Source organism: Takifugu rubripes, chromosome 21 (assembly GCF_901000725.2).
Source record: "Takifugu rubripes chromosome 21, fTakRub1.2, whole genome shotgun sequence".
Lineage (NCBI taxonomy): Eukaryota > Metazoa > Chordata > Actinopteri > Tetraodontiformes > Tetraodontidae > Takifugu > Takifugu rubripes.
In genome coordinates this window covers 9990951-10007410 of record NC_042305.1, presented here as the reverse complement: position 1 = coordinate 10007410, position 16460 = coordinate 9990951, and the positions used below count along the sequence as shown (strand labels likewise).

At 41.7% G+C, this 16460-nt stretch overlaps 1 protein-coding gene across 4 annotated transcripts; it reads right to left on the bottom strand.

Annotated features, from left to right (window-relative positions):
• Window positions 1-223: 223 nt before the first annotated feature.
• slc23a2 (solute carrier family 23 member 2) lies at window positions 224-15783 on the bottom strand. 4 transcript variants are annotated; one of them, XM_029829190.1, is made up of 16 exons: window positions 15499-15783; window positions 11260-11308; window positions 9446-9675; window positions 7864-7962; window positions 7575-7691; window positions 7303-7460; window positions 6693-6781; window positions 6453-6520; window positions 5747-5928; window positions 5036-5156; window positions 4494-4650; window positions 4157-4304; window positions 3945-4050; window positions 3524-3791; window positions 3254-3349; window positions 224-3166 (listed from the first exon to the last, which is right to left on the bottom strand). In XM_029829190.1, the coding sequence occupies exons 2-16, from the start codon at window positions 11306-11308 to the stop codon at window positions 2904-2906; spliced, it is 2151 nt and encodes a 716-aa protein (XP_029685050.1). In that variant the 5' UTR covers window positions 15499-15783; the 3' UTR covers window positions 224-2903. The 4 variants fall into 4 exon arrangements, with proteins under 4 accessions (XP_029685050.1, XP_029685049.1, XP_029685051.1 ...); XM_029829189.1 differs by lacking the exon at window positions 15499-15783 and adding an exon at window positions 15365-15412; XM_029829191.1 differs by lacking the exon at window positions 15499-15783 and adding an exon at window positions 15365-15412 and having other exon boundaries at window positions 9521-9675.
• Window positions 15784-16460: the final 677 nt, after the last annotated feature.

Here is a 16460-nt window from a genome sequence, read left to right as displayed (position 1 = left end):
CCCCCCCCCTCAAAAAAAGAAATCTGGATTAAATTTTATAGCTAGTTTACAGTGTAAACTTTACACTAAAAGCTTAATTGTTAACGGGAACTGTCTCATCACACTTTCATGACAGAGTAAATGGGATAACAAACCACAGAGTTGCTCAAAAAGCGTTTTATCGATGTTTTCTGAGTCCTCAGATCGTGTCAAGATAACAGACAAAAAAAGACAAGATAACTGTTGCTTCTGTAACATCTTTTTAAATATCAGGAACAAAGAATAAAACAATTTCTTGCTACAATTATTTTACAGAATTTCAGTTCCAGAAAAATTTAGTAAAATCCATTAAATATACATTTCTGCTTTATATTTAAAATTCTCTCACTTTATTTTAATGTATGCGTAACTGTTTATGGGACAGAAATGAGTTATAGCAAAAAAAAGCCCAAGAAAATACCTAGCAAATAAAGCAAACAGAATTTCAAACCCAAATTTCATTGAAATCAAAAGTACAACGAAAAGAAAACACTTTCTCAGATTTGTGTATTACAAACATCTGCTTGCAAAAAAAACATGTAAACTGTATTAAAAAGAAAACGACACAAAAATATATTCAGGTAGCACCCTTTCAAAATAACTGAAAGGGACAGAATTCTGCATGTACACCTGTTGCTTTAGCAGACAATAAAACAGACAAGCCTACATTTATCTAGACTGCTTTCACTGTAAATGAGCTAAGGGTGTAACAGAAACCCACAGCGATCTATAAAGGACCTTAAACATAAGAGAATGCATGATCAAACAGTGCCAGTAAACATGAATACATCTATATTTAAACAATAAGGCATATTCACTCAGTTGCAGAGGTTCAGGATAAGGAGGCCAGCTGGAAAGTTCTCCCACATCCAGAATCATCACCAGGAAGAATTGTCAACCCCACATGTAACAGGAGGGGACAACAATGTATGTTCACCATGGGTGGGGGGGGGTGGGGGGTTGTAAAGGGAAACAGAGGAGAGGTGTGCAGGGTGTACTGGTCCCATGTACAAGACATTGTGACGTCAAGACGATGTGCATGTGTTGTGCGCAAAATAACGGGGGGGAAAGATGTACTCAAGGTAATGATGCTTGGGATCGGCTGGCAGACCAACGACACCTTAATGATCAGTGAAGGTAAGCTTTAGCTTCTGCGTCGGTTGTAGCATAGCTTCACCTCCACAAACAGCTCTGTCCAACCAGCGATTGTTAGTTAAGGTGTGAGACTATTTCACAACGTCCGCCAGTGTTACAATAAGGGACCCACAATTGTCTGACTGTATGTGTGTTGTTACAGCGGTCATTGTAAAATTGTGGCTAACATCTAGCTAGCCGTTCAATAATAGCCTTAGGTCCAAAATAGTCATATACAGAATATAGTCACTTTATATTATCAGACATGCTCAGACTTGACCGTTTCTTGATGAGAACTAATGACATTTTAGGGTTTCAGTTTCGATGTTCACGCCAACCCCGACATTATTGGCACTTAAACATGTGCAAACAGTTCGTGTGGTTATAAAAAGGCTCTCAATCTAAAGTCAAACGTCCAATTAAAACACTTTAAAAAGTGTTTGCCCTTCAAATATATAAGATGACATCAATGGAATGATATAAAAGCAGCTTACATCTTGCATTAGAAATCAGTTCAGGAAACCGCTGCTTTCCCTAAATGACTATTTTAAAGTGCCAACATTCCTTCAGACTGGCAGAGTGAGAGGTGTCCGTCAACCAGCTCTGCACCAGTTTTACAGGTCATAAACTTTAACAATGTGCAAGACAAACGTATATCTTCTGTAAGCGATCACACAAATCCCAGGAAATAAATAAATGAATACCATTATCGGCTAAAACAATTTTTGCTAGTCTCTTACAAAAGAAACTTTTGGTACACACTTACAAAACAAAATTTAAAACTAACAGAAGTTAGGTTTTAGGGCAATCTTGGTGCGGTAAAAACTAGGCTAGAGGAGATATTTAGTAGTTTATCAGTTGTTTTTCGCTATTGTCCTGAACGCCTAAAAGTTTTGTCAATTCAGAAACATGCAAATCAGGGTCACAGCAGGACTTGTTAGTGGTAACTGCATAACACTGATTCAGAGATCTTCTGAATATTAGCGCTATGTTAAGCAAAGGAGAGATGTGAGGTCCTTCTGTGTGAGATGAACGGAACAGATGTGGAGCGAAACAGGTCGAAGCAGGACAGTTGGGTAACATTCTGGTCTGAAAGTCATGAGGCAGTAAGTGCAAAACAAATTCACAATCAATTTGCATGGCTAAGGAAACCAGACAAACATCCATCTCATGACAAGCATCCGCACCTCAGGGACATTTAGGTTGTACTGTGTGTGTGTGTGTGTGTGTGTGTGTGTGTGTGGTGTGTGTGTGGTGTGTGTGTGTGTGTGAGAAAAGGCTACCAAATGATTTGTTTAGGGGTGGACCCAGAAGTAAACTTGCGCAACTCCCAAACTGCCTGATAAAATCTACATTTCCTTTAGGGGGATAAACTTGTTTAGTAAAAAGTTGCAGCGATAACAAAATAGATTGCACTGCATTTATCTTTTCGGAATCATTTTCTTCCTGCATAATGCAAGCACACATACATACACACACACACACACACAGCCTAAACTCCCTGATGACATCTTTTTTGCATGCTGCAAGTCGCATGCTTAAAGTAGCATAGTGTAAAATTAGAAAAAAAAAAACATCAAAGAAAACATAGTGATGGAGGTAGGGAGGAGGTGGCACGGTGCATTTTCTTCCACACACTCCCGAATCCTGCTTCATGTCAGTTCCTCTCACTCTCCCTCCTTTGATCTTCCTACCACCTCCCTGTCCTCCAAATCCATCTACACATAACATTTCATAGCACCAGTCTTTTGCTATACTCTGCTCTCCCCAGGCGCTGTGCCTCCCTCTCCTTTCAGCACATTCTCTGGTCCCCCTCTGTTCCTGCAGCTTTTTGGCAGCCACCCCCACTGGTAACCGTTGAAGGTGGGGCTGATGGGGATGTATTTGAAGATACGATGTCTCCGGAGGAAGTCCATTCCAAACGGCAGATCATAAGTTCGCATCCCTTCCAGTTCTGCTGCACTTAGACCAGAACCACGTTTCAGCTTTCTGAGACCTCGCTCTTCTGGGGAACCTGAGGAGCAAATAAAGACAGAAATAATAACCTAAAATGCTTTCAAAAATATAAAAGAAAGAGAGAGAGAGACATTGATGTCCTTACCAGGGATAGTATTGTCCAAAATGAAAGCAACAGAACCACCAACAAACATGGCGGTGGTGAGGAGGACGTTTAACACTTGGTCAATCTCAACTATACCTGTGAAATATAACCAGAAACGGACTTTTGTCAAAACCTAGTCAAAGCAGACTATCTCAATCCTCTACCTAAAATAGTGGAGATAAAATTTACAGTAAGAAAAAGAGAACTCTATGTATGAATGTATTTTAAGAAACTCCCAGTCGTTTTGTGGCTCCTCTTTATTCCACTTACCAGTGACTAGAGGGTTCTGTTTGAGGTAGCTTGGCAGAACTAGACCAAAAAAGATGGAAAAACCGAGAACAAAGAGGTTCCTGGAGGAGTTGAGGTCCACAAACTGCAGGTTGGACAGTCCCACCGCTGTGATCATGCCAAAAAGGGTGCAGAACAAAGCTCCCAAGACCGGATCAGGGAGAGATGCAAAAAGAGCACTGAATTTCCCCACAAGCCCCAGAAACAGCATCATGGCAGCTCCATACTGAATCACACGTCTGCTTCCCACCTGGAAAACAGTAACCAGGAATAGAAGCTTGGTAAAAAAACAAAAAAAGGTCTCATATGTAAAACAAGTGTAAAAAAAACCAAAACACATCTCCTACATATTTAAATAATGAAAATAAGTAAATGCAGGTAATGAATTCCAGCAACGTGTTACCTTTGTGATTCCAAGCACTCCTATATTTGGACTAGAAGAGGTGGATCCATTTCCAGTCCCAAAAAGACCATCCAGTACGCAGGAAAGCCCTTCTACGAATATCCCTCTGTAGAGACAGCCAACAAAGCCTCCACTTAGAAAACCAGATGCAAACTGGCTCCCATTACACTTTATAAAGGTGAATTATTCCAGAGAATACAACGATGGAAGACCTGTTGATGGCATGGATGGGGGGAGGAGGGGCACATGACAGACGTGCACAGGCGTAGTAATCGCCAATTGATTCAATGATGCTGGCCACCACAGCACTCATCATGCCGATCACTCCGGCAGCGGTTACAGTCGGAACGCCCCACTGAACTGTTAAAGTAAAAGAACATAAAGCCATTCTACAGCAAATAAAATGAAAATATTCCAAAAGCACAACTGCTTAAAAACTGGAGTTCGGAGTAATCGTTGACATTTCTGCTGCTGTCTATCTTTCTTCTTGTGTATTCTGAACTCTCCTTCAGCCCCAACAGGTTTTTAAACAAAAATAAAAAGACTTACAAGGATATGGGATCTTAAACCAGGGCGCTGCTGCGAGGATCCCTTGACGTGCGTCTGTGCGTGCATAGAAGCCATACTTGTCAGGTTCAGGTGGGAAAACATCAGTCACGGTGAAAATGAAACATAAGAGCCACGACACCAGGATGGCCATGATAATCTGAGTGTGAAGGAAAACAGACATTAGAAATGAAGTGGGGGGATAAGAAACACTGCACTTAACTTCTTTTAGTACAATACACGTTCCTATAAGGGGACTTTATGGGTTCTGATGATAATTTCCTGAAATTCTTCTGGAAATTCCTCCCATTTCAAGAGTGACCGATTTAAAGTGGAAACCATTTTAAACTCATGACCAATAGAGGTCAGGAGAAGGCCACTTTACTGTGCACAAAGCAGGAAATGTCATCAAACATCCCTACTTTCCAGGAAAATAAGACCATCTACGGAATTATTTCAAACTTCACTGTGATCGGGGATCAAATTAAAAAGCTCAACATTTACAACAAATCAGACATAGAATCTTGAACAAGGCATTTACTCACAGGAAACATTTTGAAGACCTGCAGTCTATAAGAAGTCCAGCCTTTCTTGGCTTTGTAGATTGGCAGTGGGAAGTGAACATTCCTGGCATACTGAGAGAAGAGCAGCACCAAAAAGATAGTCCTGTTGGACAAAACAGGCACATTACATCTCATTACGCTGTATTCAACAGTGTATTTAAGTGTGGTACACCAATATTTTTCTGGCTCCAGAGGTGATCCATCAACTTTAATGGCCCCATAATAATAAATCGATGTCAATTACATCCACACATCCACTCACTTCAAGAGAGAGGTCACTTTATAACAACAACGACAGCGAGAACTTGCATATGCCACATGATTGCAGCTTTTAATCAGATTATCTCCCACAAGACCGTTGGTTCTACTCGGTAAACCTTTTGTGTATGGCTGTATGTGTGGAAATTACCAAAAGAAAGAAAACAGAGATAAAAACAGAGATAAAAAGAGAATCAGTCCTTTATAACCAGCAGAGTGTCTGATTACAGGTGAAGAAGAGAGGAATGAGGAACCATATTATATCTCGTTTCCCTTAAATTCCTCATCTGTATATAGTTATTTGTTTAAGCATACGGTAAATGCACTTTTATCATAATCTCTTCCAACTGTGTTAGTGGAAAGGTGAAATTTAGGCCATTTGGCAGCGTTAGTGTTACATAAATGCACAGTATTTGCGTAATAGTGTGTACATACAGCATTGCTATGCCCCAGTGTTTACCGGCCCTCTCGCCTGCTGCCTGGAAACCAGACAGGCCAATAAGTGCCACAGTGGGGGTGATGGTCAGAGGTCCAATGTACTTCAACAGTAAGCCAGGTAGACCCAAGGCTCCGATGCACACCTCAACCATGGAGGACACAATGATAGCTCCTTGGATCTGAGAGATCAAATGAAATGTGAAGAGAAGAAAAATGTTGCTGAATGAAATAAGGTATTTGCAGAAAAAGTGAAGAAAAAAAAAGTAAAAGTAAACAGACTACATTTAAAATGAAGGGGAAAAAATTCTTCATTCTTAAGGGTGACAAGGTCAAGATAAATAATCATTTAAATAGGCAATGACTGAGCTAACCATATTTCACTTTGTGGTTGTCTAACAAGTCTGCCATAATTGTTGTAATCTATTTAGCCTTGCTGTGGATCCACTTTTCTTTCATGTTTATTTGATCTTTTTCTGTAGAAGAGTCAACAGTTGCTCTCAAGCTAATGTAGTTAGCTTGCCCTTTTTAATGCTTATTTGAATCAGTTACTATATTTGACATTAAGTAAAATCTCCTACTTCACTACATGTCAAGCTCACAGCATTATTGTTTGTTTAGGGGCAAAGATTCTTTTGCTGGTGATCCAGACTCATGAACAGCTCTGTTGTTAACCACTCTCTCCCTCCTCCCGTCTTTACCTTACCTCTCGTATCCTGGGTTGCCAAATGTGCTCTGTGTGGAAGAGCTGGGTGCTGTTAAATACCGGAACTTCTGGTAAAGGGAAAACAAAACATGGAGACATAGAGATCCATTAAATCATAAATGGGCAGTCTTATCTACTAGCTCTGAAGCTGGGATCAAAGTAAAAGCTACATTTATTGGATGCCACTTCATTTAATGCCTCAAGTCTCAGTAGCCGGTGAGTTTATAGTGCAGTCAGTACCTGTATTGTTACAATTCCATTTCTCTAAGGACAGTATGGCTCGCGCTGGTGCCAGGAATGCAAAGGCGCTGGCTTGGAACAGTGGCAACCTAAATAGAAACAAACATCAATTCACATTTAACGATCTGGTTTTAAGCAATAACAGCAATAATTAATAACTTTTTTATTTGTGTTTGTGCCTCCATCTCCCTGGTATAAACCTGCTGGGAACGATGACACAGCAAGATTCCAAAGTGACTAGAACGTGGAAATGAAACTTTATGGCCACAACGCCCCTTCAGTGGTGATTTAACAAAAAGTGGAGAGTTTGGAAGAAAACAATTAAGAGAAGGATTTGAAAAACTGTGAAACCACTACTGTATAAGAGAAACAGTCCCTAATAAATCCATGAGTCACGAGCAGTGCTGGGCAGTAATGTCTTCTCTCCAACATCATCATTTCCCAGTAAGGCTACACAAAATTAGAATTTCAATAACTTTATAAATTAGACCACTAAATTGCTTATTACATCATGCTATTGATTTCAAATAATTCCTGTTAAAGACCGACCAATGATCTCGACCCGACAACAATCCTTCTGACTGAAAGGAGAGGATGGAAATGGCCCTACCTGCATCCCAGTGTGGTCTGAAGCAGCGTTGTGATGCCCACACAGAAGAAGATGGTCCCAATGAGCTGACTGGTGGCCCACTGGTCAAAGCCAACACACATGGCCTCAGCAAGGAGGAACGGCACTGCGATAGTTCCACTAAAACATGTCAAGTAGTGCTGCAAGGACAAGCCACAGATTGCTGCATCAATCGCTTCCAGTCCAGTTCCATTGCAATGATAAATGTGGTCAATTAAATGCTCAAAGGTCAACAGAGAGGGTTGTGCGTTTACCTGTAAACCCAAAAACACGCAGAGGTACCAAGGCGGGGTGTCTTCGATGGTGTAGATCATATCCACCCTCCTCGCGTCCGCGCTGTCTCTGCTGTCCAAGGTCTCCGACATTGGACTCTTTTACACGTGACAATAACGACGTCTTTAGGATTTATATCACTTCATAGGTTACAAGTCACACAGTTGTTACAGGAAAAAGACATAACAGCAGTTTTACGACTCACAACGTCAGCGTTTTGTAGACATGAAACACGACTTTCAGTTCTGCTCTTCGCGGACTGCAAATTACCTTTTCTGTGATTTGGTTTTCTTTAGTATAGATGGCCATCAGCTCGGTGTTCTCCGTGTCCTGGTCTCCGCTGGCGCTCCCCACACCGTTTATCACCACCTACAGACACACAATGCAACACAAACATCAGCACACACAATTCCAGCCCGTTTCCTTTCCGGCTGCAAATTTGTCCGTGTTAGTTTGATTTTAAATATTTTGAAATGTAATTCTCCGGGTGAAATCATCCACCGTCGAGACACAAACAAGGTTTCAACATAAGATGAGACGCTTGAGCTGCAAGGAAACAAAGAATGGAATTTTATTTTATGAAGATAAACCCACTGAGAAGGACCAATGGGCAGTTGCAATATAGATTATAGATTACTATAGATCAGTGCTTCTCAATTATTTTCTGTTACGCCCCCCCTAGGAAGAAGAAAACATTTTGCGCCCCCCCGGCCGTGACTATAATTAGTATAATGTGTCTATGAAATTGTTATAAGTACACCTCTGCATAACATTGTATCCTTATTAATATTAAAGAAAACAAAAAAAGAAAGAAATATAGACCAAAGCGGGATGATTGTTGCCAATATTCGGCACGTTTTTGCCGAAAAAACTCAAGCGGCTGATCAGCGTGACTGGGGTGTAATGTCTTTAAGTGAGGGTTAGGGTTAACCAGGATTAGGGTTAACCGGGGTTAGGGTTAGTGTTAGGGTTAACCAGGGTTAGGGTTATCAGCGTGACTGGGGTGTAATGTCTTTAAGTGACGCCTTCATTTATTTGGCTTCATGCTGTCCTGCCAACATTTTTAGACACAGTAAACACACCGGTCTTTCCTCGTCTCCCACCGTAGTCGCAGTGAAGCCAAGCGCTATAAATGCTTCGTCATATTTCCTCGTCTTAGCTATCGGGAGACTTTCGTATGTCTCATTATCTCTGTCTCTCTCCGCCTTTCTTTTCATCACTGTTAAGTATTTTTTTCATGCTGTCTCTTGATGGTTTGTTCACTGCACTTCCTATCTCTTGCTCTGTGGTGTGTGTGCGCGGGATGTGCAATTACACTTTATTCTAGTACGGAAAAAAAAACAAAAACAAAACATGTTCTCCGGGGGCCCCCCCTGGCATCGCACCGCGCCCCCCTGGGGGGGGCGCGCCCCACTATTTGAGAAGCGCTGCTATAGATTACTATAGATAACAGTGTTAAAACACCCTTTTTTCCCATCCCCCAACAGTCACTGTTGCTTGGCCACATCCAGGCAGATGCAGAGAGAGTATTTGCTGGAGAACCTGATGAAAAACCTCAGGAAGAGGAAGCCATATCGAGAAAGTACTGGTCCTTTTATGGAAATATGCTTTGTGCGGTTGCACTTAGTTAAACCAACGCCGACACTGTTGACACCAGACTCAGATGATTTTTATAAAATGAGCGAATTGGCAATTATTTCAAGTTTAACTTGAATTATGTCTTCATATTTGTCGTTAACGTGCTCACGCCGCCTTTTAAGAGCGCGTTGCGAATCCTGATGCGTATCAAAATTTCAATCATCTGACCGAGAGCGTGCTGCTGTCAAATTCACCAACAGAAAGAGTCGCGTACCGGAATAGGGTAAAAACAAGCGCCATGTTTGCCGTCGTCTTCATATTTTCCTGCCTCACTGCTGGTTTCAAGCACCTTGGAGGTGGTATTCTTCCCAACGCCCATCGCGGAGTTCTCGAAGTCCCCGTCCTCCTCTACTTCCACGTGTCCCGTCCCCGTTTTGTCTTGCTCTGCCGTGAACTCTGTAGACGAATTCTTCAGTCCGATTACGTCATCCAGCACCGTCTCTCCTGCATGGACAAAATACACAGATAAATAGAGATTAACATGTCTGTATGTTAGAGGCGTGTCCTAAATTCTTTTTCAAGATTTAAGGCATCAGAGAGGCTGAGAGAACGCCACCCTTCTCAGACATGAGGTCGATAATTCTGTTTCTACCAAACTGCTGAAACCTAATTGGTTCAAACTAGTCAGTTGTCAAGACTGATGCTTTTTGTCTGCACTTTTTTTTCTTGAGCTTCAATTTTGGACCATTCTGCAAAACAAAACACAACAAAGCTTGCCGACATCACAACAGAAATTATTTTCCCCATAAATAAGAAATAATGAAGGAAATGCTCAGCTGTTGCTGGAGTGTGTGTGTTGATGTTAATATGAGCATTAGATTGCAATTATAGTAACAAAGTATACATAAGCAAAATCAGTTTCATAATTTTGTTTAAGTATAGACTGTTTAAACTATAAAGATTATTCTGTCATAGTCGGTTTAAAAATGAATCTATATTGGTGTTGTTATCATCATCTGGGCTGATTAGAAGATTGATCAGAAGTAAACAAGCCAATAAGCTTAACCATAACTGTAATGTCATTTATTGGGGAATTATATGCTGGGCTGTGAGCTGGAAGAAAAACCCGACGGCCTTCAAAATTGTTTTTTTTCCCCCCAAATGAGAACCTGAAAAGTGGCGTGCATGTGTGTGTTCAGCCCGACTGAGTCAATGCTTTATTGAATTCGCTACAATTACAGCTGCAAGTGTTTAGGGCCAAGTGTCTCAATTAGCTTTGCACATCTGGAGGCTGCCTTGGTTCTTCTTGGTGCAATAGCTGCAGTGGAGTCGGATTGGACAGTGTCAGTCAACAGCGAAGGTCAAGTCTTGCCAGAGATTCTTAATAGAATCTGGAGGTCTGAGCTTTGACTGAGCCAGTCTAACATAATGAATCTGCTTCGTTCTAACTCGTTCCAGTGTAGCTCTGGCTGTTTCTTTAGGCTCTAACTGGGTTTCTTCCAGGGTTTTCTCACCTGACCAGAGCACCTCTCCACATTAAGATCTGTGGAGTGATCAACAAATATAGTAGTTGCCCTGTGGACAGATGGTCTCACCTGTGGACAGATGGTCTCACCTGTGGGCAGATTGTCTCACCTGTGGGCAGATTGTCTCACCTGTGGGCAGATTGTCTCACCTGTGGGCAGATTGTCTCACCTGTGGGCAGAAGCTCTGCAGCTCCTCCAGTTACAATGAGCCTCCCTGCCCTTTCTCTGATTAATACTTCCCTTGCATGCAATGCCAGTTTAGGTATCAGGCCATGTACCATTACTTTGGCAAGACACAATTCTTGCACCTCTTGAGGTTCTTAATTGTGTTACACATTCCATAAATGTCAAAGTAGTGGATCTGTAGTTATACAGTCCAAAAATGTGGAGTAGCGAGGGGCCGCAGCCTCTTTATTTGCATCAAGACAGGAAAGTGTTTTGCAACATAAACACATATAGACTGTCTCTAAAGTCTATGTGGTGTTATCACTACTCAAACTACTTTGCCCACACAGCCATTCTCCCTGCTTGCAGTGTAAAGATGTCGGGATAGGTATAATACCTAGTTGACACATCCCACCACTCCTCTCAAGTTGGGCTGCTGGGAGCATCTGTATGAAGGGGCAAGAGAGGGGGGAGGAAGCAGAAGAAGATAGAGGAAGGGAGGAAAGCAAATTAGAGCTGAGGACAGAAGGCAGACAGACAAAAGGGTTAAGGAAAAGAAGGGAGGTGAGACATAAGTTAATTTGACAGACAGCATTAACCAGATAATAAAGTTAGTGTTTAGAGTTACTGATGTGTTTGTTCTTGTTTCTCCTGCTACAATTTGGCCTTTAAAAGACAAATGCAATAAAAGGAATATTGAACATAAAAGACATGTAAGGCTTTACAACAGGTGGCAGCTGCTGTGAGCTAAAGCAAAATTGAAGAGGTTCTGATCAAGTTAAAGTCAATCACCTTTATTTGATCGTTACCCAGAACCCTTCAAACTCTTCATGTCTAAACAACCAAAACGACAAATACATTCAGCACCTCTATGACAAAAAAAACAGAACTTAAATGTATTTGAGAGGCTGTATCCAGCACTTTCAATTTAAAAATGGATTTCCTCTTAACTTCAGTGGATGTTGCCATCATACTTTTCCTTGTTTTGGACACATAAACACACGATTCAGCTCCTGACCAATTTTCCATTGGCAATCAACAGCTGTATAATTCTTTTGGACCAGTTTTTGTGCAAAAGTGTTTGGTAATAATGTATCATGCTACGAAAAAAAGAAGAAGTATAAAACAAAGTCACTTTAAGAGACCAGCTCGATTTGAGACGCATGTCATGCAAACAGAGGTCATAACTCATCACAAAGGATGAACAGGTCTTGTATAAGATATACAGCTTGTGAATAACATCAAGATCCCAGAAGACGCACAACCCTAGGAAGTGAAACTGCTTCTGTACAATCATGAACAGAAACCTGCTGAGGGAAAAAACAAATACGGGACATACAAAAATACCTCAAATTGAAAGTATGCATGTGCGAGTCTGAAGGGGAAAAAAAGGTCTAAACATGAATTCAGGTGTGAAATGAAAGAAAAAAAACCATATACAAAGAACAAAATTCCCTTATAAATGAGACTGCAGGGTCTAATTGCAATCACCACTCTAAGAACCAGATTTACGGCTTCAGCATTGATGAGGAAATAATCTTTGACAACATTATTTGAGTCGGTTCATCCATAACCCAAAGCATGAGGAGAAAAGTTCAAAACATAACTTGACTGTAGACTTTCCAAAGTATTCCAGCCAATTATGGCATCATGAGCAAATGCTGAACACATGAAATATGTAGGTTAAACTAGGTTAATCATTTCTACCCTGAAACTACAATAGCAGAAGCAGTGATTTAAACAAAGTAGGTTTGTGGGTTTATGGACATTTGACATCAATGGGTGCATGTAGGCGATTTTCCCTTCTGACACTAGCAATCCCTCAAGAATGGACCTGACTTGTGGTTCGTAATGACTGACGATTTTTATGAGAGGAAGAGAAAACCTCCAAACTACGGTACTTCCAGCTGTCCGACCAATACTCCCAAAAGGGTTATTAGTGCTGAATTAAAGCTAATCATTAAGAAACAGATCAGAAGGTGTATTTTGCCATGACTGCTGCTTGTGGAAGATGTTAGGACATAAAAATCAATGCCCATTGGCTTTAAGGCCGGCCGGCTGGGCAACGAAATGATAATCCAGCAGCCCTGCCTGCTTGAACCACTAACCTAGCTGCAAGTGCTGCAAGCCAAACGGGTCTTTAAAAATATTTAGGTGCGCCTAAAACCACAGAAAGGGCCTGTTTTCTTTTGTAATTTATGCTTTACCTGCGGGATGCCTGTCAAGCTGTGTTGCACAAACACATTTCTCAGCAGAAGAAACCAAAGTGGTGGGAATGACGGCAACATTTATATAAAAATGGGCTGTGGCAGTTACACAGATATGTTTTCATTAAAAGAATATCTCTGTAATATACCTCCATACGATGGTGTACCTGCTCAGGCACCCGTTGCAGGCTAGCAGGAGGCCAGACAAGAATCTGTGAAGAAGCATTCTCGCTCATGCTGTCCTGGCAGTGTTCTGTGTCTAACACGCTATGCTGATGGTCAAAAGGCTCTTACACCCTCTTAAAAAATGAAACAGAAAATAATCCTTTAATGTGGGACTCTCCCAAATCTTCAGGGGGACACCAGCGAAGCGTTTACTTTCTCATGGTTGCTCATTCAGAAACAGGCAGCAGTATCAAGAACAACACCTTCACAAGAACAATGCAGAAGGAAATGGGCTCAGTTTGACATGTCCAGGCAACTCACCCAGCCCATGGGACCATGGCAAAATCTACAAAGTGATTCTAAACACTGGATCCTTTTTCAAGATTTCTGCTGGCAGAAAAAAAAACAGCCTCTAACCTGAATTAACGTTCACACCTTGCTTGATACTGTTATTTTGATATTGTTAAATTTCTTTCTGTATATCTGAATAAAACCAGTTTATGTCCAGTTATGAAATTTGAACACTTTCAACTGTTTTTTTAGTATCCAAATTAACACACACCCATGCTTCATGACACCATTTGTCTGCGCCCACAAGCAGCCCCGCCTGAGCGATCCTGCACGTAACGAAGATTGTGAGAAGGCAGTACATCATAAACTCCACATCAATCTGCTAGGTGGAAGAACCAAGTCACCCTTCTGCATTTAATTAAAGCAGTATTTTGTTGTTGTTTTCATGTTTTTACAATTTTTCATTCATTCATTACTGAATTTAAATACAACAGAGAAGATGTGCTATTAACGTCCGACCAGAATATCTCTGAGAGAAAACTGCCTATGTTACAGAAAACAACCTTTTAAAGTTCACTTTTAGTCAGACTAAAGCAATCATTTATTTTTGTGTGTCATGCACACTGAATGAGGATTCCTCTGCTGCCTGCACCATCCTGGAGCACGATCTGTGATGGTCTGTGGAAGCATATAGCTAAAGGGGACCTCCACATACTGGCCAGATATGTCCATACAGTGCAGGTCAATACCCCCCTTATGGGGCTGGAGTGTTTCCACAGCTCCTGGATGACAATAGCATTTTTGCCTCTGACTGGCCCACCCACACCTAAATTCAATAGAGCTGCAGGTTTTGTTGGATCCACCACTGGAGCAGAAGGATGCTGTAATCCAGGTCTTAGAGACCATCTGTTGTCTCACCAGCCACACACTGTAGTCAGCTGCCATGTGAGCCGTCTCAAAAGTTGGATCAAATTTTTAACACTGAATGTGAGTACGATTCTGAATCGAGCCCTCAGTGAGTTCATGATTTGGGCTTCCACTGATAGTTCTTGCACGATTTAGATCTCAATAAACATTCTTAAATAGAATATTTCTATTTGGTAGTGAAATCAAACATCACTAACGACTGGGGTTGCACTGAGTCCAAGTCAAATGGACACTGTCCAAAGCCACCATAATTCTGTGTCTCTCTTATCTCCACTGTCTTCTGTCATTTGTCTATTTAGTCAAGATTATTCGTCAATGACTCGTGCATTACACACAGGTGTAAACGCACTTCTATTGACACCTGACTCACTGGGTTTCCAGGACAACTTTATTATGAAGAGCCAATACGTTCTAATGGTGTCCCAGTTAAGTCTTGGCCTGGAAATTTCCCTCCTTCCCTCCCTGATTCACACTGGGGCAAACTCACGGGATTATTCATTTTGTCTTGTTGTTAGCTTTCGCCTATTCGTCACTTGTTTTAAATCCTTGGGAGAGATCAGGCGTCCACAACACAAAGATAACCGATAATATATGCGACCGACCACGCAGATATTTCGCGGATTCCGAAGACATTGTACAGTATCCCTAAACCATTGTCATTTCCAGCCTTATCGCCAATTAGCATAAAAAAAATTCATTGTCAAGGTGCAAGGCTCTAATAAAAAAGTCTTCTCATAACGAGCTCAGCTACAGGAAGTCAGACGCAATGACCCACATTACCAAACATGCAGTTATCGCGTTACCCAACGTAAAAAGGTGGGTAAATACACGCTTTCTTTAGCCGGGGGTCCTAAAACAGCATAACCAAGCTGCCAATGTATTAGCTAATCTCAGACGTCGATCTTTTCTCACCGTTACTCGCAGGCGGCGATGTAACGGCGACATCTTCTCAACGTCCACGCGTGTGCGTGAGTGCGTGAGAGAGAGGCAGAAATGCGTGTAGTGGGGTTTCTAAACGTGTGCGTGTGCTGAGGTTAGGAGCTCACCTGAGCGCTGCGAGACAAAGACGGAGCCGCCGTCTGTTTTCGGCTAACGTCGCGTGCCTCGGCTGCTGGCCGCCGTGGCTCGTGATGCGTCGCGCGCAGGGAGAAGCTCGGCGGCGGAGAGGAGAGCCGTCTTCAAACCGGCGTGTGTCTACACGAGCTGCTTCTCCTCCTCCACGCGACTGACCCCTCGGCTACGGACGCACTTTCTTTCCATGGAGGAACCGTCCCTGGACCACGGAGTCGTCATTGGGTAACACGCATGCCTACATCCACTCGTGACGTTGAGGGTATGCCCCGCCTCCGGGGCCGCGATTCAACCAATCAGCGGCGGCCGGCACTGTGACGTACATCCAGTCTGAGCAGAACGGTGGAAGCACGTTACAAAATTTTTGTAACAGCGACCTTTCGTAATCTTCACCTTTACCTCGTTTTTTTCTCAGTGGTTACATGTGACCTTCCAGGGTTTTAACGTTGTGTTGATTTGATTGACCTGAAACTGGTAGATTCATTTGTAACAGCAGTATTGAAATAATATTTTCTAGATATTTGGTCGAAATGGTTACTTTGCTATGCATGTACAGTATACATCCATAGAGAGAGTGAGTGTGTGTGCAATTTACATGAAACAAGACAGTCACATACAGTGCATTATTGTTAGTCTACATCAACATTTAAATATATCTGTCTCCTCATTGGAACTAATCTTTATTATCGCTCCAGGGTCCAATGTTAGCATGGTCTTATAACATCCAAATCATAGAAATATGAATTAGACAAGTAATAAAACATAATTTACATCATTCTGGGTGTATTACACTAGAGAACACTGTTCAGAACACTTTAAAACAAAAACAGGAAGAAAAGAAAAGCAATTGCCATGCAATTTTCTAAAACATTTTGTTACATGAAAAGATGCGTATCCTCTTATTCAACCTGAATAAAATATTCATTGGACACGAGTG